At 49.1% G+C, this 21,481-nt stretch overlaps 1 protein-coding gene across 2 annotated transcripts in view; it reads right to left on the bottom strand.

Moving 5' to 3' along the window:
* Positions 1 to 21,481, bottom strand: part of rhobtb1 (Rho related BTB domain containing 1) — a 48,977-nt gene that overhangs the window by 9,228 nt on the left and 18,268 nt on the right. For both annotated transcript variants that reach the window (XM_045225114.1, XM_045225115.1), the window contains 5 exons: positions 12,038 to 12,223; positions 11,428 to 11,836; positions 10,676 to 11,225; positions 8,434 to 8,552; positions 974 to 1,124 (listed from right to left, as the gene is read on the bottom strand). In XM_045225114.1, the coding sequence (XP_045081049.1) occupies positions 974 to 1,124; positions 8,434 to 8,552; positions 10,676 to 11,225; positions 11,428 to 11,836; positions 12,038 to 12,223 (1,415 nt within the window). The remainder of the gene's footprint in view (positions 1 to 973; positions 1,125 to 8,433; positions 8,553 to 10,675; positions 11,226 to 11,427; positions 11,837 to 12,037; positions 12,224 to 21,481) is intronic.

Genomic DNA, 21,481 nt, shown 5'->3' with positions numbered 1-21,481 from the left:
GCAGTCAGTCTGGGGAGACAGTCTGTTAGCCAGGGTTATGGTTAGTACCTGTCAGAGCAGTCAGTCTGGGGAGACAGTCTGTTAGCCAGGGTTATGGTTAGTACCTGTCAGAGCAGTCAGTCTGGGGAGACAGTCTGTTAGCCAGGGTTATGGTTAGTACCTGTCAGAGCAGTCAGTCTGGGGAGACAGTCTGTTAGCCAGGGTTATGGTTAGTACCTGTCAGAGCAGTCAGTCTGGGGAGACAGTCTGTTAGCCAGGGTTATGGTTATGGTTAGTACCTGTCAGAGCAGTCAGTCTGGGGAGACAGTCTGTTAGCCAGGGTTATGGTTATGTTAGTACCTGTCAGAGCAGTCAGTCTGGGGAGACAGTCTGTTAGCCAGGGTTATGGTTAGTACCTGTCAGAGCAGTCAGTCTGGGGAGACAGTCTGTTAGCCAGGGTTATGGTTAGTACCTGTCAGAGCAGTCAGTCTGGGGAGACAGTCTGTTAGCCAGGGTTATGGTTATGGTTAGTACCTGTCAGAGCAGTCAGTCTGGGGAGACAGTCTGTTAGCCAGGGTTATGGTTAGTACCTGTCAGAGCAGTCAGTCTGGGGAGACAGTCTGTTAGCCAGGGTTATGGTTAGTACCTGTCAGAGCAGTCAGTCTGGGGAGACAGTCTGTTAGCCAGGGTTATGGTTAGTACCTGTCAGAGCAGTCAGTCTGGGGAGACAGTCTGTTAGCCAGGGTTATGGTTAGTACCTGTCAGAGCAGTCAGTCTGGGGAGACAGTCTGTTAGCCAGGGTTATGGTTAGTACCTGTCAGAGCAGTCAGTCTGGGGAGACAGTCTGTTAGCCAGGGTTATGGTTATGGTTAGTACCTGTCAGAGCAGTCAGTCTGGGGAGACAGTCTGTTAGCCAGGGTTATGGTTATGGTTAGTACCTGTCAGAGCAGTCAGTCTGGGGAGACAGTCTGTTAGCCAGGGTTATGGTTAGTACCTGTCAGAGCAGTCAGTCTGGGGAGACAGAGTCTGTTAGCCAGGGCCGTCAGCTCCATGGGGTCCAGCTCTGCCATGGGACACAGCTGATTGGTGTAGAGATACTCCAGGACAGCCTGCATACACACCCTGCTGGTGCCCGGGAACGAGACCTAAACACACACACAGGAAAGAACAGACAAATCAGTTGACATCTAATTGTCCTGTTTCACTGTCTGTTTCAGTCTCGGTCTCTGTGTGTGTGTGTGTGTCGGTCTCTCTCTGTGTTAAACTAGAGAAGCAATAATGACTGCTAAGGCTTGTTCTCCATGCTAAACTAGAGGTGATAATGACTGCTAAGGCTTGTTCTCCATGCTAAACTATAGGTGATAATGACTGCTAAGGCTTGTTCTCCATGCTAAACTAGAAGTGATAATGACTGCTAAGGCTTGTTCTCCATGCTAAACTAGAGGTGATAATGACTGCTAAGGCTTGTTCTCCATGCTAAACTAGAAGGTGATAATGACTGCTAAGGCTTGTTCTCCATGCTAAACTAGAGAGGTGATAATGACTGCTAAGGCTTGTTCTCCATGCTAAACTAGAGGAGATAATGACTGCTAAGGCGTGTGGGTATTTCTGTTCAGAAGACAACGACAGGGTCTCAAGACACAGAAAGGTGTGAGATGTCACTGTTCACTGTACAAGTATCTCCACAAATGATCTCAGGTGAAACGGTCTACTGTAAACACTGGGAAACACCCAAGCTACATGATACATTATACAGCTGAAGTCGGAAGTTTACATTCACTTGGGTTGGAGTCATTAAAACTCGTTTTTCAACCACTCCACACATTTCATGTTAACAATCTATAGTTTTGGCAAGTCGGTTAGGACATCTACTTTGTGCATGACACAAGTAATTGTTTACAGACAGATGATTTCACTTATAATTCACTGTATCACAATTCCAGTGGGTCAGAAGTTTACATACACTAAATTGACTGTGCCTTTAAACAGCTTGGAAAATTCCAGAAAATGATGTCATGGCTTTAGAAGCTTCTGATAGGCTAATTGACATCATTTGAGTCAATTGGAGGTGTACCTGTGGTGGATGTATTTCAAGACCTACCTTCAAACTCAGTGCCTCTTTGCTTGACATCATGGGAAAATCAAAAGAAATCTGCCAAGACCTCAGAAAATAAATTGTAGACCGTCACAAGTCATCCTTGGTTCATCCTTGGGAGCAATTTCGAAATGCCTGAAGGTACCACATTCATCTGTACAAACAATAGTACGCAAGTATAAACATCATGGGACCACGCAGCCGTCATACCGCTCAGGAAGGAGACGCGTTCTGTCTCCTAAAGATGAACGTACTTTGGTGCGAAAAGTGCAAATCAATTCCAGAACAACAGCAAAGGACGTTGTGAAGATGCTGGAGGAAACAGGTACAAAAGTATCTATATCCACAGTAAAACAAGTCCTATATCGACATAACCTGAAAGGCCGCTCAGCAAGGAAGAAGCCACTGCTCCAAAACCGCCATAAAAAAGCCAGACTACGGTTTGCAATGCACATGGGGACAAAGATCGTACTTTTTGGGAGAAATGTCCTCTGGTCTGATGAAACAAATAGAACTGTTTGCCATATCCATGTTGGAGGAATTGCAAGCCGAAGAACACCATCCCAACCGTGAAGCACGGGGGTGGCAGCATCATGCTGTGGGGGTGCTTTGCTGCAAGAGGGACTGAGGAAGCAACATCTCAAGACATCAGTCAGGAAGTTAAAGCTTGGTCGCAAATGGGTCTTCCAAATGGACAATGACCCCAAGCATACTTCCAAAGTTGTGGCAAAATGGCTTAAGGACAACAAAGTCAAGGTGATGGAGTGGCCATCAAAAAGCCCTGACCTCAATCCTATAGAAAATGGGTGGGCAGAACTGAAAAAGCGTGTGCGAGCAAGGAGGCCTACAAACCTGACTCAGTTACACCAGCTCTGTCAGGAGGAATGGGCCAAAATTCACCCAACTTATTGTGGGAAGCTTGTGGAAGGCTACCCGAAATGTTTGACCCAAGTTAAACAATTTAAAGGCAACGCTACCAAATACTAATTGAGTGTATGTAAACTTCTGACCCACTGGGAATGTGATGAAATAAATAAAAGCTGAAATAAATAATTATCTCTACTATTATTCTGACATTTCACATTCTTAAAATAAAGTGGTGATCCTAACTGACCCCAAGACAATTTTTACTAGGATTAAATGTCAGGAATTGTGAAAAACTGAGTTGAAATGTATTTGGCTAAGGTGTATGTAAACTTCAGACTTCAACTGTATATACACACAACAGTATGTGGACACACCTTCAAACTAGTGGATTCGGGTATTTCAGCCATACCCGTTGCTGACAGGTGTATAAAATCGAGTACACAGCCATGCAATCTCCATAGACAAACATTGGCGACAGTTTTATCTCCATCTCTTCATTCAAAGACTCAATCATGGACACTCTTACTGCCAGTTGTGGCTGCTTCACGTGATGTATTGTTGTCTCTACCTTCTTGCCCTTTGTGCTGTTGTCTGTGCACAATAATGTTTGTACCATGATGTTATTGTACAATCCAGGAGTGGAAAACTGTTAGAGACTGACCCAGAAACACTCACAGCTGTAATCGCTGCCAAAGGTGCTTCTACAAAGTATTGACTCAGGGGGATGAATACTGATGTAAATGAGATATTTCTGTATTTCATTTCCAATACATTTGCAAAGAATTCTAAAAACATGTTTTGACTTCGTCATTATGGGGTAGTGTGTGTAGATGGGGGAGAAAAAACATTTTTTTGAATTCAGGCTGGAACACAAAAATAAAAAAAGTGGAATAAGTCAAGGAATACTTTCTGAAGACACCAAGTCATTACAGAACAGCGTCAAGGGCTGTGCAGAGAGTGCTGCTGTGCAGAGAGTGCTGCTGTGCAGAGAGTGCTGCTGTCCAGAGAGTGGTGCTGTGCAGAGAGTGGTGCTGTGCAGAGAGTGCTGCTGTGCAGAGAGTGCTGCTGTCCAGAGAGTGCTGCTGTGCAGAGAGTGCTGCTGTGCAGAGAGTGGTGCTGTCCAGAGAGTGCTGCTGTCCAGAGAGTGCTGCTGTCCAGAGAGTGCTGCTGTCCAGAGAGTGGTGCTGTCCAGAGAGTGGTGCTGTCCAGAGAGTGGTGCTGTCCAGAGAGTGCTGCTGTGCAGAGAGTGCTGCTGTCCAGAGAGTGCTGCTGTCCAGAGAGTGCTGCTGTCCAGAGAGTGCTGCTGTGCAGAGAGTGCTGCTGTGCAGAGAGTGGTGCTGTCCAGAGAGTGGTGCTGTCCAGAGAGTGGTGCTGTCCAGAGAGTGGTGCTGTGCAGGATGAAGGGACAACAGCAGCAGATAGAGGGCCGGGACGGTGCCTCTATTCCCTATAAGATCATAAGGCTCTGGTCTAAAGTAGTGCACTATTTAGGGAACAGGGTGCCATTTGGGACGTAACCTCTGATTTAGAGCAACACCGCTCAGTACAGCGCCTCTGTAAAGCCTAGCAGTACAGACTACAGAGACTCTGTAGAAACCAGGACACCGGGTAGTAGCTAGCTACCACACTAAAATAAAGACGTCCCAATGGTCAGAGAGAGAGGCAGTGTCCTGTTGGAGTGTTAGCCTGCTGGTCTGCCTGCCTGAGAGCAGTGAAACAGAACAGGACTCTGTGTTCAGACTGTGTGTTAGCCTGCTGGTCTGCCTGCCTGAGAGCAGTGAAACAGAACAGGACTCTGTGTTCAGACTGTGTGTTAGCCTGCTGGTCTGCCTGCCTGAGAGCAGTGAAACAGAACAGGACTCTGTGTTCAGACTGTGTCCTTGTCCTAACGGCTATTTAAAGATCTCTGAATGACGTCTTATTTTTCCTCATTACTCTGATGAACCTGTCATGTCACTGTTTTTACTGCTACCTGGGGTTTAATCAACTGGAGACAACATCCCATTCCCTATATTCCCTATGGATCCTGGTCTAAAGTAGTGCACTATATAGGGAATAGGGTGCCATTCTCTGGTCTAAAGTAGTGCACTATATAGGGAAAAGGGTGCCATTCTCTGGTCTAAAGTAGTGCACTATATAGGGAATAGGGTGCCATTCTCTGGTCTAAAGTAGTGCACTATATAGGGAAAGGGTGTCATTGGGCTCTGGTCTAAAGTAGTGCACTATAAAGGGAACAGGGTGCCATTCTCTGGTCTAAAGTAGTGCACTATATAGGGAAAAGGGTGCCATTCTCTGGTCTAAAGTAGTGCACTATATAGGGAATAGGGTGTCATCTCTGGTCTAAAGTAGTGCACTATATAGGGAAAATGGTGCCATTCTCTGGTCTAAAGTAGTGCACTATATAGGGAATAGGGTGCCATTCTCTGGTCTAAAGTAGTGCACTATATAGGGAATAGGGTGCCATTCTCTGGTCTAAAGTAGTGCACTATATAGGGAATAGGGTGCCATTCTCTGGTCTAAAGTAGTGCACTATAAAGGGAACATGGTGCCATGTGGAACATAACCCAGGACTCACTGCATGAAATGAGAAAACCAGGCTTTGATCCTGGTGTGTTTATATGAGTCCTAATATGTTAGACACATTGTGGAATGCTGTCTGTATCTTTACTGAACCATCACCTCTTGGTGAACCGTTTAAACTGAATCAACAGAGGAATGCATTGTAATGACGGCAGGTATTTAATTCCCAATGAAGGTCTCTGGGGAGATGGTCTCTACAGCATCTGGGGAGATGGTCTATGGTCTCCACAGCGTCTGGGGAGATGGTCTCTACAGCATCTGGGGAGATGGTCTCTACAGCCCAGGGGTGTCTGGGGAGATGGTCTCTACAGCCCAGGGGTGTCTGGGGAGATGGTCTCTACAGCCCAGGGGTCTCTGGGGAGATGGTCTCTACAGCCCAGGGGTCTCTGGGGAGATGGTCTCTACAGCCCAGGGTCTCTGGGGAGATGGTCTCTACAGCCCAGGGGTGTCTGGGGAGATGGTCTCTACAGCCCAGGGGTGTCTGGGGAGATGGTCTCCACAGCCCAGGGGTCTCTGGGGAGATGGTCTCTACAGCCCAGGGGTGTCTGGGGAGATGGTCTCTACAGCCCAGGGGTCTCTGGGGAGATGGTCTCTACAGCCCAGGGGTGTCTGGGGAGATGGTCTCTACAGCCCAGGGGTGTCTGGGGAGATGGTCTCTACAGCGTCTGGGGAGATGGTCTCCACAGCCCAGGGGTCTCTGGGGAGATGGTCTCCACAGCGTCTGGGGAGATGGTCTCTACAGCCCAGGGGTCTCTGGGGAGATGGTCTCTACAGCCCAGGGGTCTCTGGGGAGATGGTCTCTACAGCCCAGGGGTCTCTGGGGAGATGGTCTCTACAGCCCAGGGGTGTCTGGGGAGATGGTCTCTACAGCCCAGGGGTGTCTGGGGAGATGGTCTCTACAGCCCAGGGGTCTCTGGGGAGATGGTCTCTACAGCCCAGGGGTCTCTGGGGAGATGGTCTCTACAGCCCAGGGGTCTCTGGGGAGATGGTCTCTACAGCCCAGGGGTCTCTGGGGAGATGGTCTCTACAGCCCAGGGGTCTCTGGGGAGATGGTCTCTACAGCCCAGGGGTGTCTGGGGAGATGGTCTCTACAGCCCAGGGGTGTCTGGGGAGATGGTCTCTACAGCGTCTGGGGAGATGGTCTCTACAGCCCAGGGGTCTCTGGGGAGATGGTCTCTACAGCCCAGGGGTCTCTGGGGAGATGGTCTCTACAGCCCAGGGGTCTCTGGGGAGATGGTCTCTACAGCCCAGGGGTCTCTGGGGAGATGGTCTCTACAGCCCAGGGGTCTCTGGGGAGATGGTCTCTACAGCCCAGGGGTCTCTGGGGAGATGGTCTCTACAGCCCAGGGGTCTCTGGGGAGATGGTCTCTACAGCCCAGGGGTCTCTGGGGAGATGGTCTCTACAGCCCAGGGGTCTCTGGGGAGATGGTCTCTACAGCGTCTGGGGAGATGGTCTCCACAGCGTCTGGGGAGATGGTCTCCACAGCGTCTGGGGAGATGGTCTATGGTCTCTACAGCCCAGGGGTGTCTGGGGAGATGGTCTCTACAGCCCAGGGGTGTCTGGGGAGATGGTCTCACACCCAGCGTGTCTGGGGAGATGGTCTCTACAGCCCAGGGGTGTCTGGGGAGATGGTCTCTACAGCCCAGGGGTGTCTGGGGAGATGGTCTCTACAGCCCAGGGGTGTCTGGGGAGATGGTCTCTACAGCCCAGGGGTGTCTGGGGAGATGGTCTCTACAGCCCAGGGGTGTCTGGGGAGATGGTCTCTACAGCCCAGGGGTCTCTGGGGAGATGGTCTACACAGCGTCTGGGGAGATGGTCTCCACAGCCCAGGGGTCTCTGGGGAGATGGTCTCTACAGCCCATCTCTCCAATAATCCCCAACACAGTAAACACAAAGCTTTGTTCAGTGTGTGTGTGTGTGTGTGTGTGTGTCCCTAGCGCAGGGTTCCCAATAGGTGGCCCGCGGTTCATTTTATCTGGACCCCTACGTTTTGAGCAAAAAATAAATAATCGTCCCCGGCTGAATGTAATTGTGCATCCCTGCTTTAATATCTATGTCTGTTTGGAGCGGTCAACCTAGCACCATTGGCTGCTGGCCTGGCAGTGTTTCAACATGAATACAGCAAACAGAACAGAGGTAATAAAACCGTCAGGACACATGACTATCCAGACTGCAGCTGACCCGTTACCATAACAACACAAACCATATACAACAGCAGAACTAGAACAGAACTACGGTGCCGTCGGAAAGTATTCAGACCCCTTGACTGTTTCCACATTTTGTTACGTTACAGCCTTATTCTAAAATGGATTAAATGGGTTTTTCCCCCCGCAGCAATCTACACACAATACCCCATAATGACAAAGCAAAAACAGTTTTTTTGTTATTAAAAATAAGAGAAATATGGCATTTCCATAAGTATTCAGACCCTTTACTCAGTACTATGGTGAAGCAGCTGTGGGGACGACGTCGCCGATGCACTTATTAATGAAGCCGGTGACTGATGTGTTCAACTCCTCACTGGTACGTCCTGTTTTACCCTGGTCAAAAGGAGTTTACTACTTAGGGAATAGGGTGCCATTACTACTTAGGGAATAGGGTGCCATTACTACTTAGGGAATAGGGTGCCATTACTACTTAGGGAATAGGGTGCCATTACTACTTAGGGAATAGGGTGCCATTACTACTTAGGGAATAGGGTGCCATTACTACTTAGGGAATAGGGTGCCATTACTACTTAGGGAATAGGGTGCCATTACTACTTAGGGAATAGGGTGCCATTTGGGATGCAGTTAACCCTAACCCAGACTGTGCTGTCCACTCACCTCGTTGTTAACTCTCTCCATGAAGGATCCACCCAACACAGCAGACTAACCCTAACACTAGATGTTACTCTGTGTTTTCCACTCACCTCGTTGTTAGCGCTCTCCATGAAGGATCCACCAAACACAGCAGCCATCCAATCACAGGAGGAGATGAGCAGAGGTCTGTGAGCATTGATGGTTCCATCCTCCAACCTGAAGGTGACGTCTGAGACACAGAGACATTATAACAACCCCCTGGATGGGACATCTGCCCCAGAGACATTATAACAACCCCCTGGATGGGACATCTGCCCCAGAGACATTATAACAACCCCCTGGATGGGACGTCTGAGACACAGAGACATTATAACAACCCCCTGGATGGGACGTCTGAGACACAGAGACATTATAACAACCCCCTGGATGGGACATCTGCCCCAGAGACATTATAACAACCCCCTGGATGGGACATCTGCCCCAGAGACATTATAACAACCCCCTGAATGGGACATCTGCCCCAGAGACATTATAACAACCCCCTGAATGGGACATCTGCCCCAGAGACATTATAACAACCCCCTGAATGGGACATCTGCCCCAGAGACATTATAACAACCCCCTGGATGGGACATCTGCCCCAGAGAAACACATTAAACACAACACAACATAAACCCCATCCAAAGTTCCAAACACATGATATCTTACTAGTCAATACATTTAAAAAGCAACAGATTCATTCTCTCGCATCAAGCACAGAAAATAGAGCCATTGCACTTTGATCTGTGATGCAGCATGGTTTACCTGTGAAGGAGCTAAAGCATGGTTTACCTGTGAAGGAGCTAAAGCATGGTTTACCTGTGAAGGCGCTAAAGCATGGTTTACCTGTGAAGGCGCTAAAGCATGGTTTACCTGTGAAGGCGTTAAAGCATGGTTTACCTGTGAAGGTGTTAAAGCATGGTTTACCTGTGAAGGTGTAAAGCATGGTTTACCTGTGAAGGCGTAAAGCATGGTTTACCTGTGAAGGCGTTAAAGCATGGTTTACCTGTGAAGGCGTTAAAGCATGGTTTACCTGTGAAGGCGTAAAGCATGGTTTACCTGTGAAGGCGTAAAGCATGGTTTACCTGTGAAGGCGTAAAGCATGGTTTACCTGTGAAGGTGTAAAGCATGGTTTACCTGTGAAGGCTTTAAAGCATGGTTTACCTGTGAAGGCCTAAAGCATGGTTTACCTGTGAAGGAGCTAAAGCATGGTTTACCTGTGAAGGCGTTAAATCATGGTTTACCTGTGAAGGTTTAAAGCATGGTTTACCTGTGAAGGACCTAAAGCATGGTTTACCTGTGTAGGACCTAAAGCATGGTTTACCTGTGAAGGCGTTAAAGCATGATTTACCTGTGAAGGCGTTAAAGCATGGTTTACCTGTGAAGGCGTTAAAGCATGGTTTACCTGTGAAGGCGTAAAGCATGGTTTACCTGTGAAGGCGTTAAAGCATGGTTTACCTGTGAAGGCGTTAAAGCATGGTTTACCTGTGAAGGCGTTAAAGCATGGTTTACCTGTGAAGGCGTTAAAGCATGGTTTACCTGTGAAGGACCTAAAGCATGGTTTACCTGTGAAGGTGTAAAGCATGGTTTACCTGTGAAGGCTTTAAAGCATGGTTTACCTGTGAAGGAGCTAAAGCATGGTTTACCTGTGAAGGAGCTAAAGCATGGTTTACCTGTGAAGGCGTTAAATCATGGTTTACCTGTGAAGGTTTAAAGCATGGTTTACCTGTGAAGGACCTAAAGCATGGTTTACCTGTGAAGGACCTAAAGCATGGTTTACCTGTGAAGGTGTAAAGCATGGTTTACCTGTGAAGGCGCTAAAGCATGGTTTACCTGTGAAGGTGTAAAGCATGGTTTACCTGTGAAGGCGCTAAAGCATGGTTTACCTGTGAAGGCGTTAAAGCATGGTTTACCTGTGAAGGAGCTAAAGCATGGTTTACCTGTGAAGGAGCTAAAGCATGGTTTACCTGTGAAGGCGTTAAAGCATGGTTTACCTGTGAAGGCGTAAAGCATGGTTTACCTGTGAAGGTGTAAAGCATGGTTTACCTGTGAAGGCGTAAAGCATGGTTTACCTGTGAAGGCGTTAAAGCATGGTTTACCTGTGAAGGCGTTAAAGCATGGTTTACCTGTGAAGGAGCTAAAGCATGGTTTACCTGTGAAGGCGTTAAAGCATGGTTTACCTGTGAAGGCGTAAAGCATGGTTTACCTGTGAAGGCGTAAAGCATGGTTTACCTGTGAAGGCGTTAAAGCATGGTTTACCTGTGAAGGCGCTAAAGCATGGTTTACCTGTGAAGGCGTTAAAGCATGGTTTACCTGTGAAGGTGTTCTTGTTGAGACACTCCTTGATGCGGTTGGCTTTCCTGACGTGGAAGGCCTTGGTGATCTCCTGGTTCATGAAGCCCTCACGGTTCATGATGTTTTCCACCATCATCCTCAGGTCAAACACCTCCAGGACCTCCGCTATCTGGGCGATCTTCATCAGATCCTGCTCCTCTTCATCCAGCTCCCCAGTGTAGAGGAACCTCAACACGGCGCTGAACGGACCCAGCTGGATGGAGTAGTCCATCTTCACCACCGTCATGTGGGCCGGGGAGCCCGTCACAGGGTTGGTCACGTTCTCCTTGTGGATGCTGTAGAAGGCCTTGCTCCAGGAGGCCAAGGACAGCTTGGTGCGCCGGTGCTTCCCAGAGAAGCTCATCATCTTCAGGGTGCCGTCGCTCTTAGAGGCCCGGAGGGAGCAGGGGGAGAGGTTTGGGAGCACAGCCACGTCCTCCTCTGTGTCCAGACTCAGGGTCCTGAGGAGAGAGTCCCGGGCATGCCGCTCCGTCACCACCAGGCACTGGGACTCGTCACTGAAGTCCATCTGGAAAAATCAAAATCACATTTACAACGTTTTTTTATGTAAAAACAACATTAACAGATGTCACAAAGTGCTCTTCAGATACCAGCCTAAAACCCCAGAGAGCCAGCAATGCAGAGGCAGAAGCAAAGTGGCTAGGGGGAAAAACCCCTAGAAAAGCAGGAACCTAGGAAGAAACCTCGAGAGGAACCAGGCAAAGACCTACCTGGAACAGGTCGTAAAACTTGGAGGAGGAGGTGGAGAGGTAGATCCTGTGGGCGAAGACGTGGATGTGGTCCTGGAGGATGAACATGACATCAGCACACAGAGGACTGTCCAATAGGAGGCCAGGACCCTCCCTGTTGTTGATGACACACTCTGGAACCTTGATGAGAGGGGGCGGTGCTTTGGGCGGCAGGAAGGGCGCCTGTAGGAGGGGCTTCTGGACCTTCCGGAGGTGGGATTTCCAGAACTGCAGGTGTCGGCGGGAGATGAGCGCGGCTCGAATGGCGTTGTCGAAGACGTCCTTGATGCCAAACTGGTCGAACACACTGGTCTCATAGTAGGAGATGCCCAGCTCCTTGGCCACCTCCCGGCCACTCTCTGGAGGAAGGATGTCTCCGGGCTTTATAGGCCTGGTGGGGAGGAAATAAGAGCTATTCTCAATACAGAAGAATACAAAGTCATTATTTATTGAAAAGTATGTAAACCTAGGTTTGATTCATATAATAAAATGTCAGTTGAAACTACATACAGTAACTACTAACACAAAAATTTATAGATCTAGTCAATGAAAAGCAGCCACATGATGATGTAATGCTGATTCTATTCTATACCTGGCGAGTGGCCTCCTGGCCCGGTTCACAGCCTCCAGGTCAGCATAGCGCAGGTCCAGCTGACAGCCCACCAGGATGACAGGCGTCCTGGGACAGAAGTGCTTGATCTCCATGTGCCACATGGTCTTGACATGATGCAGAGAGTTGGGGTTGGCAATGGAGAAACACAGCACCACCACATCAGACCTGGAGAGAACAGAGACAGACACATCAGATATCAGAGACAGAAAGACACACTCAGATATCAGAGACAGAAAGACACATCAGATATCAGAGACAGAAAGACACATCAGATAGAGACAGACAGACACATCAGATATCAGAGACAGAAAGACACATCAGATAGAGACAGAAAGACATCAGATAGAGACAGAAATACACATCAGATAGAGACAGAAATACACATCAGATAGAGACAGAAAGACACATCAGATAGAGACAGAAAGACACACATCAGATAGAGACAGAAAGACACATCAGATAGAGACAGACAGACACATCAGATAGAGACAGAAAGACACATCAGATAGAGACAGACAGACACATCAGATAGAGACAGAAAGACACACATCAGATAGAGACAGAAAGACACATCAGATAGAGACAGAAAGACACACAGATAGAGACAGAAAGACACATCAGATAGAGACAGAAAGACACATCAGATAGAGACAGAAAGACACATCAGATAGACAGAAAGACACAGAGACAGACACATCAGATAGAGACAGAAAGACACATCAGAAAGACACATCAGATATCAGAGACAGACAGACACATCAGATATCAGAGACAGACAGACACATCAGATAGAGACAGAAAGACACATCAGATAGAGACAGACAGACACATCAGATATCAGAGACAGAAAGACACATCAGATAGAGACAGACACATCAGAGACAGACACATCAGATATCAGAGACAGAAAGACACATCAGATAGAGACAGAAAGACACATCAGATAGAGACAAATAGAAAACCCTAGTCATTGGCGACTCCATTACCCGCAATATTAGACTTAAACAGAATCCTCCAGCGATCATACACTGTTTACCAGGGGGCAGGGCTACCGACGTTAAGGCTAATCTGAAGATGGTGCTGGCTGAGGCTAAAACTGGTGAGTGTAGATGGTATAGGGAAATTGTTATCCACGTCGGCACCAACGATGTTAGGATGAAACAGTCAGAGGTCACCAAGAGCAACATAGCTTCAGCATGTCAATTAGCTAGAAAGATGAGTTGGAGTCGAGTAATTGTCTCTGGCCCCTCCCAGTTAGGGGGAGTGATGAGCTCTACAGCAAAGTATCGCTGGTTGAAACTGTTGTTTTCTGCCTCCCAAAAGATAGAATTTGTACATAATTGGCCCTCTTGTTAGGACTCACCCACAAACAGGACCAAGCCTGGCCTGCTGAGGAGTGATGGACCCATCCTAGATGGAGGGGTGTTACAGGACCAAGCCTGGCCTGCTGAGGAGTGATGGACCCATCCTAGATGGAGGGGTGCTACAGGACCAAGCCTGGCCTGCTGAGGAGTGACGGACTCCATCCTAGCTGGAGGGGTGCTACAGGACCAAGCCTGGCCTGCTGAGGAGTGACGGACCCATCCTAGATGGAGGGGTGTTACAGGACCAAGCCTGGCCTGCTGAGGGGTGATGGACCCATCCTAGCTGGAGGGGTGCTACAGGACCAAGCCTGGCCTGCTGAGGAGTGACGGACCCATCCTAGCTGGAGAGGTGCTACAGGACCAAGCCTGGCCTGCTGAGGAGTGATGGACCCATCCTAGATGGAGGGGTGTTACAGGACCAAGCCTGGCCTGCTGAGGGTGATGGACCCATCCTAGATGGAGGGGTGCTACAGGACCAAGCCTGGCCTGCTGAGGGGTGATGGACCCATCCTAGATGGAGGGGTGCTACAGGACCAAGCCTGGCCTGCTGAGGGGTGATGGACCCATCCTAGCTGGAGGGGTGCTACAGGACCAAGCCTGGCCTGCTGAGGAGTGATGGACCCATCCTAGATGGAGGGGTGTTACAGGACCAAGCCTGGCCTGCTGAGGAGTGATGGACCCATCCTAGATGGAGGGGTGTTACAGGACCAAGCCTGGCCTGCTGAGGAGTGATGGACTCCATCCTAGCTGGAGGGGTGCTACAGGACCAAGCCTGGCCTGCTGAGGAGTGATGGACCCATCCTAGATGGAGGGGTGTTACAGGACCAAGCCTGGCCTGCTGAGGGGTGATGGACCCATCCTAGCTGGAGGGGTGCTACAGGACCAAGCCTGGCCTGCTGAGGAGTGATGGACCCATCCTAGCTGGAGAGGTGCTACAGGACCAAGCCTGGCCTGCTGAGGAGTGATGGACCCATCCTAGATGGAGGGGTGTTACAGGACCAAGCCTGGCCTGCTGAGGGGTGATGGACCCATCCTAGATGGAGGGGTGCTACAGGACCAAGCCTGGCCTGCTGAGGGGTGATGGACCCATCCTAGATGGAGGGGTGCTACAGGACCAAGCCTGGCCTGCTGAGGAGTGATGGACCCATCCTAGCTGGAGGGGTTCTACAGGACCAAGCCTGGCCTGCTGAGGAGTGATGGACCCATCCTAGATGGAGGGGTGCTACAGGACCAAGCCTGGCCTGCTGAGGAGTGATGGACCCATCCTAGATGGAGGGGTGCTACAGGACCAAGCCTGGCCTGCTGAGGGGTGATGGACCCATCCTAGATGGAGGGGTTCTACAGGACCAAGCCTGGCCTGCTGAGGAGTGATGGACCCATCCTAGCTGGAGGGGTGCTACAGGACCAAGCCTGGCCTGCTGAGGGGTGATGGACCCATCCTAGCTGGAGGGGTGCTACAGGACCAAGCCTGGCCTGCTGAGGAGTGATGGACCCATCCTAGCTGGAGGGGTGCTACAGGACCAAGCCTGGCCTGCTGAGGGTGATGGACCCATCCTAGATGGAGGGGTTCTACAGGACCAAGCCTGGCCTGCTGAGGAGTGATGGACCCATCCTAGCTGGAGGGGTGCTACAGGACCAAGCCTGGCCTGCTGAGGGGTGATGGACCCATCCTAGATGGAGGGGTGCTACAGGACCAAGCCTGGCCTGCTGAGGGGTGATGGACCCATCCTAGATGGAGGGGTGCTACAGGACCAAGCCTGGCCTGCTGAGGAGTGATGGACCCATCCTAGATGGAGTTACACCACTCTGACAAGACAACAGCACTACATCCAACAGAACACTACTGGAGGTCATTAGCAGTCCGACTGGAAATGCAGAAAGAGGAGTTATGAGAATCTATGTGACTTCCAGTGTTTCTCATGGCCAAGGCCTGCATTAAGATCCTACTGTAGTCATGGCCAATGCCTGCATTAAGATCCTACTGTAGTCATGGCCAAGGCCTGCATTAAGATCCTACTGTAGTCATGGCCAAGGCCTGCATTAAGATCCTACTGTAGTCATGGCCAAGGCCTGCATTAAGATCCTACTGTAGTCATGGCCAAGGCCTGCGTTAAGATCCTACTGTAGTCATGGCCAAGGCCTGCATTAAGATCCTACTGTAGTCATGGCCAAGGCCTGCATTAAGATCCTACTGTAGTCATGGCCAAGGCCTGCATTAAGATCCTACTGTAGTCATGGCCAAGGCCTGCATTAAGATCCTACTGTAGTCATGGCCAAGGCCTGCATTAAGATCCTACTGTAGTCATGGCCAAGGCCTGCATTAAGATCATACTGTAGTCATGGCCAAGGCCTGCATTAAGATCATACTGTAGTCATGGCCAAGGCCTGCATTAAGATCCTACTGTAGTCATGGCCAAGGCCTGCATTAAGATCATACTGTAGTCATGGCCAAGGCCTGCATTAAGATCCTACTGTAGTCATGGCCAAGGCCTGCATTCAGATCCTACTGTAGTCATGGCCAAGGCCTGCATTAAGATCCTACTGTAGTCATGGCCAAGGCCTGCATTAAGATCCTACTGTAGTCATGGCCAAGGCCTGCATTAAGATCCTACTGTAGTCATGGCCAAGGCCTGCATTAAGATCCTACTGTAGTCATGGCCAAGGCCTGCATTAAGATCCTACTGTAGTCATGGCCAAGGCCTGCATTAAGATCCTACTGTAGTCATGGCCAAGGCCTGCATTCAGATCCTACTGTAGTCATGGCCAAGGCCTGCATTCAGATCCTACTGTAGTCATGGCCAAGGCCTGCATTCAGATCCTACTGTAGTCATGGCCAAGGCCTGCATTAAGATCCTACTGTAGTCATGGCCAAGGCCTGCATTAAGATCCTACTGTAGTCATGGCCAAGGCCTGCATTCAGATCCTACTGTAGTCATGGCCAAGGCCTGCATTCAGATCCTACTGTAGTCATGGCCAAGGCCTGCATTAAGATCCTACTGTAGTCATGGCCAAGGCCTGCATTAAGATCCTTCTGTAGTCATGGCCAAGGCCTGCATTAAGATCCTACTGTAGTCATGGCCAAGGCCTGCATTAAGATCCTACTGTAGTCATGGCCGAGGCCTGCATTAAGATCCTACTGTAGTCATGGCCAAGGCCTGCATTCACATCCTACTGTAGTCATGGCCGAGGCCTGCATTAAGATCCTACTGTAGATCACACAGTAGCAGGCCTATAACCAAACAGGTATAGAACTCTGATGTTAAGGGCCAACTCATATTCTTGCAGTGTTTCTTGAATAGAGGGCTTTCACATCATAACTACGTGTCTGTCTTGAATAGAGGGCTTTCCCATCATAACACTACGTGTCTGTGCCTTTAAGGACAGTGATCTAAGTCTTAAGACAGAACTAAGGTAAATACAGTGCTAACCAAAGTCCCCTCTCACTCAAACCTGGGCTCAGGTGCCAAAGCAGAACTTGTAATGGGGTCTAGAACCAGTAGACCTTGATTAGATTCAGAAATCAATGTGTCAGGTGTTGAGCAGTTAAAGGGTGTCTGAAGGATTAGAGGGGTGTGGGTTTAAACTGCCTGCTAGCCAACCAACACACAGACAGAGCCACCTCATGTCTCGCCGACATCAACAGACGGACGATGATGGCAGCTTGACAACGATCAATCCACCAATCAATGAAACCTTAACGGAGCCACCAGTTCCATTAAGACCGTCTGAGGCATCATTTAAGGATCACCCAGTCGGATACTAAGAGAGAGAAAACTCATTTACAGTAAGTCAAAACCGGAGAGGAAGACAGGAGGACGACAGGAGGAGGAGAGGAAGAGGAGGAGGAAGAGGAGAGGTCCATTAGGTCTATTCTCTATAAAGGGATGCAGACTCCGGGCTCTTGGTTCTGGCCGTACAGTATTCTCTCTACTTCCAGAGGCCACGGCCATACAGTATTCTCTCTACTTCCAGAGGCCACAGCCATACAGTATTCTCTCTACTTCCAGAGGCCACGGCCATACAGTATTCTCTCTACAGGTTCTGGCCATACAGTATTCTCTCTATAGGTTCTGGCCATACAGTATTCTCTCTACAGGTTCTGGCCATCCAGTATTCTCTCTACAGGTTCTGGCCATACAGTATTCTCTCTCCAGGTTCTGGCCATACAGTATTCTCTCTACAGGTTCCGGCCATACAGTATTCTCTCTACTTCCAGAGGCCACAGCCAAACACCTCACAGGGCCAACCCTGCACTTACAGGGGATGGACTTGGATGTTCAAATAAAATAAAATGTTATTGGTCACATACACATATTTAGCAGATGTTATTGTGGGTGTAGCTAAATGCTTGTGTTTCCTAGCTCCAACAGTGCAGTAGTTTCTAACAATTCACAACAATACACACAATCTAAAAGTAAAATCATGGAATATATATATAAATATTAGGATGAGCAACGTTGGAGTGGCATTGACTAAAATACAATAGAATAGAATACAGTATATATATATATATGAGATGAGTAAAGCAGTATGTAAACATTATTAAAGTGGCCAGTGATTCCATGTCTATGTATATAGGGCAGCAGCCTCTAAGGTGCAGGGTTGAGTAACCGGGTGGAGGCCGGCTAGTGATGGCTATTTAACAGTCATGACCTTGAGATAGAAGCTGTTTTTCATTCTCTCTGTCCCAGCTTTGATGCACCTGTACTGACTCCCTGGATGATAGCGAGCTCGGTTTTTCCTCCTTCTTCGGGTGCTGTATGTGTCACGAGGGCAGGTAGTGTGCCCCCGGTGATGCGTTGGGCAGACCGCACCACCCTCTGGAGAGCCCTGCGGTTACGGGCGGTGCAGTTACCGTACCAGGCGGTGATCCAGCCCGACAGGATGCTCTCAATGGTGACTCTGTAAAAGTTTGTGAGGGTTTTAGGTGCCAAGCCGAATATCTTCAGCCTCCTGAGGTTGAAGAGGCTCTGTTGCGTCTTCTTCACCACACTGTCTGTGTGGATGGACCATTTCAGATCGTCAGTGATGTGTACGCCAAGTAACTTGAAGCTTTTCACCTTCTCCACTGCGGTCCCGTCGATGTGAATAGGGGAGTGATCCTGCTGCGGTTTCCTTAAGTCCACGATCAGCGCATTTGTTTTGTTGACGTTGAGTGAGAGGTTATTTTCCCGGAGCCCACACCTCCTCCCTGTAGGCGGTCTCGTCATTGTTGGTAATCAAGCCTACTGTTGTGTCGTCTGCAAACTTGATGATTGAGTTGGAGGCGTGCTTGGCCACGCAGTCATGGGTGAACAGGGAGTACAGGAGGGGGCTGAGCACGTCCCTATGTTGAGGATCAGCGAAGTGGAGGCGTTGTTTCCTACCTTCATCACCTGGGGGCGGCCCGTCAGGAAGTCCAGGACCCAGTTGCACAGGGCAGGGTTCAGACCCAGGGCCTCGAGCTTAAATGATGAGCTTGGAGGGTACTATGGTGTTGAAGGCTGAGCTATAGTCAATGAACAGCATTCTTACATAGGTATTCCTCTTGTCCAGATGGGATAGGGCAGTGTGCAGTGTGATGGCGATTGCATCGTCTGTGGATCTATTGGGGCGGTAAGCAAATTGAAGTGGGTCTAGGGTGACAGGTAAGGTAGAGGTGATATGATCCTTAACTAGCCTCTCAAAGCACTTCATGATGACAGAAGTGAGTGCTACGGGGTGCAGGACCAACTAACCAGAGACATGTAACTACTGCCAGTGTCAGCAGTCTGATAAAACAGCTCCAGTAGAATGGGCGACATGCTAGTGCAGCCAAATGGCCCATCATCTAACAGCAGGGTGCTGTATGCAGCTAGCCAGTAAGCCAGGTAGCGACAATAAATGATAAGGTTATAACTGGTTCAAGGGCAGAGAGCTCAGAAAGGATTCAGGAGCAGCCATTAAAACAGGTCACTGCGTCTCTGTGATGCTGCGGTCTGCTGACCAAGAAAAATAAAATACAAACGCAGGACATTTTTTACAATTTTCTACCTTGTAGAATAATAGTGAAGACATCAAACTATGAAATAACACATATGGAATCATGTAGTAACCAATAAAGTGTTACAAAAATTATTCAAAGTAACCACCCTTTGCCTTGATGACAGCTTTGCACACTCTTAGCATGCTCTCAACTAGCTTCACCTGGAATGCTTTTCTAACAGTCTTGAAGGAGTTCCCACATATGCTGAGCACTTGTTGGCTGCTTTTCCTTCACTCTGCCGTCCGACTCACCCCAAACCATCTCAATTGGGTTGAGGACGGGTGATTGTGGAGGCCAGGTCATCTGATGCAGCACTCCATCACTCTCCTTCTTGGTCAAATAGCCCGTACACAGCCTGGAGGTGTGTCGGCTCATTGTCCTGTTGAAAAACAAATGATAGTCCCACTAAGCCCAAACCAGATGGGATGGCGTATCGCTGCAGAATGCTGTGGTAGCCATGCTGGTTAAGTACACCTTGAATTCAAAATAAATCAGACAGTGTCACCAGCAATGCACCATCACATCTCCTCCTCCATGCTTTACGGTGGGAAATACACATGCGGAGATCATCCGTTCACCCACGCGTCTCACAAAGACACGGCGGTTGGAACCAAAAATCTCCAATTTGGACTCCAGACCAAAAGGACAGATTTCCACCGGTCTAATGTCCATTGCTCGTGTTTCTTGGCCCAAGCAAGTCTCTTCTTCTTATTGTGTCCTTTAGTAGTTTTCTTTCACAATTCGACCATGAAGGCCTGATTCACACAGTCCCCTCTGAACAGTTGATGTTGAGATGTGTCTGTTACTTCAACTCTGTGAAGCATTTATTTGGGCTGCAATTTCTGAGGCTGATAACTATAATGAACTTATCCTCAGCAGCAGAGGTAAATCTGGGTCTTCCATTCCTGTGGCAGTCCTCATGAGAGCCAGTTTATCATAGCGCTTGATGCTTTTTGCGACTGCACTTGAAGAAACTTTCCAAGTTCTTGACATTTTCCGTATTGACTGACCTTAAAGTAATGTGTTAAAGTAATGATGGACTGTCGTTTCTCTTTGCTTATTTGAGCTGTTCTTGCCATAATATGGACTTGGTCTTTTACCAAATAGGGCTATCTTCTGTATACCCCCCTACCTTGTCACAACACAACTGATTGGCTCAAACGCATTAAGAAGGAAAGAAATTCCACAAATTAACTTTTAACAAGGCACACCTGTTCATTGAAATGCCTTCCAGGTCACTACCTCATGAAGCTGGTTGAGAGAATGCCAAGAGTGTGCAAAGCTGTCATCAAGGCAAAGGGTGGCTACATTGAAGAATCTCAAATATAAAATATATTTTGATTTGTTTAACACTTTTTTGGTTACTACATGATTTCATATGTGTTATTTCATAGTTTTGATGTCTTCACTATTGTTCTACAATGTAGAAAATAGTACAAATAAAGAAACCCTGGAATGAGTAGGTGTGTCCAAACTTTTGGACTGGTACTGTATATCTATCTATTTTTGTATTTATTTAATGTCCTTGTCTAGAACTGTTCTGTACTTTGTCATGTATTTGTATGTTTTATGTGGACCCCAGGAAGAGTATCTGCTGCATGTGCAGTATCTAATGGACCCCAGGAAGAGTAGCTGCTGCATGTGCAGTATCTAATGGACCCCAGGAAGAGTAGCTGCTGCATGTGCAGTATCTAATGGACCCCAGGAAGAGTAGCTGCTGCATGTGCAGTATCTAATGGGGATCCTAATAAACCAAACATCCTCTCCTTACCCAGCCCATCTCAGCCCCCGCCCAGCCCAGCCCAGCCCAGCCCCAGCCCAGCCCAGCCCCCGCCCATCCCAGCCCCCGCCCAGCCCAGCCCAGCCCAGCCCCCAGCCCAGCCCAGCCCCCAGCCCCCCAGCCCCAGCCCATCTCAGCCCCCCGTCCATCCCATCCCAGCCCCAGCCCCCAGCCCCCCGCCCATCTCAGCCCCCCGCCCATCCCAGCCCAGCCCCAGCCCCAGCCCAGCCCCAGCCCAGCCCCCAGCCCATCTCAGCCCCCCCCAGCCCAGCCCC

The sequence above is a fragment of the Coregonus clupeaformis genome, chromosome 1 (genome assembly GCF_020615455.1).
Source record: "Coregonus clupeaformis isolate EN_2021a chromosome 1, ASM2061545v1, whole genome shotgun sequence".
Lineage (NCBI taxonomy): Eukaryota > Metazoa > Chordata > Actinopteri > Salmoniformes > Salmonidae > Coregonus > Coregonus clupeaformis.
This window is presented reverse-complemented; position numbering and strand designations above follow the sequence as displayed.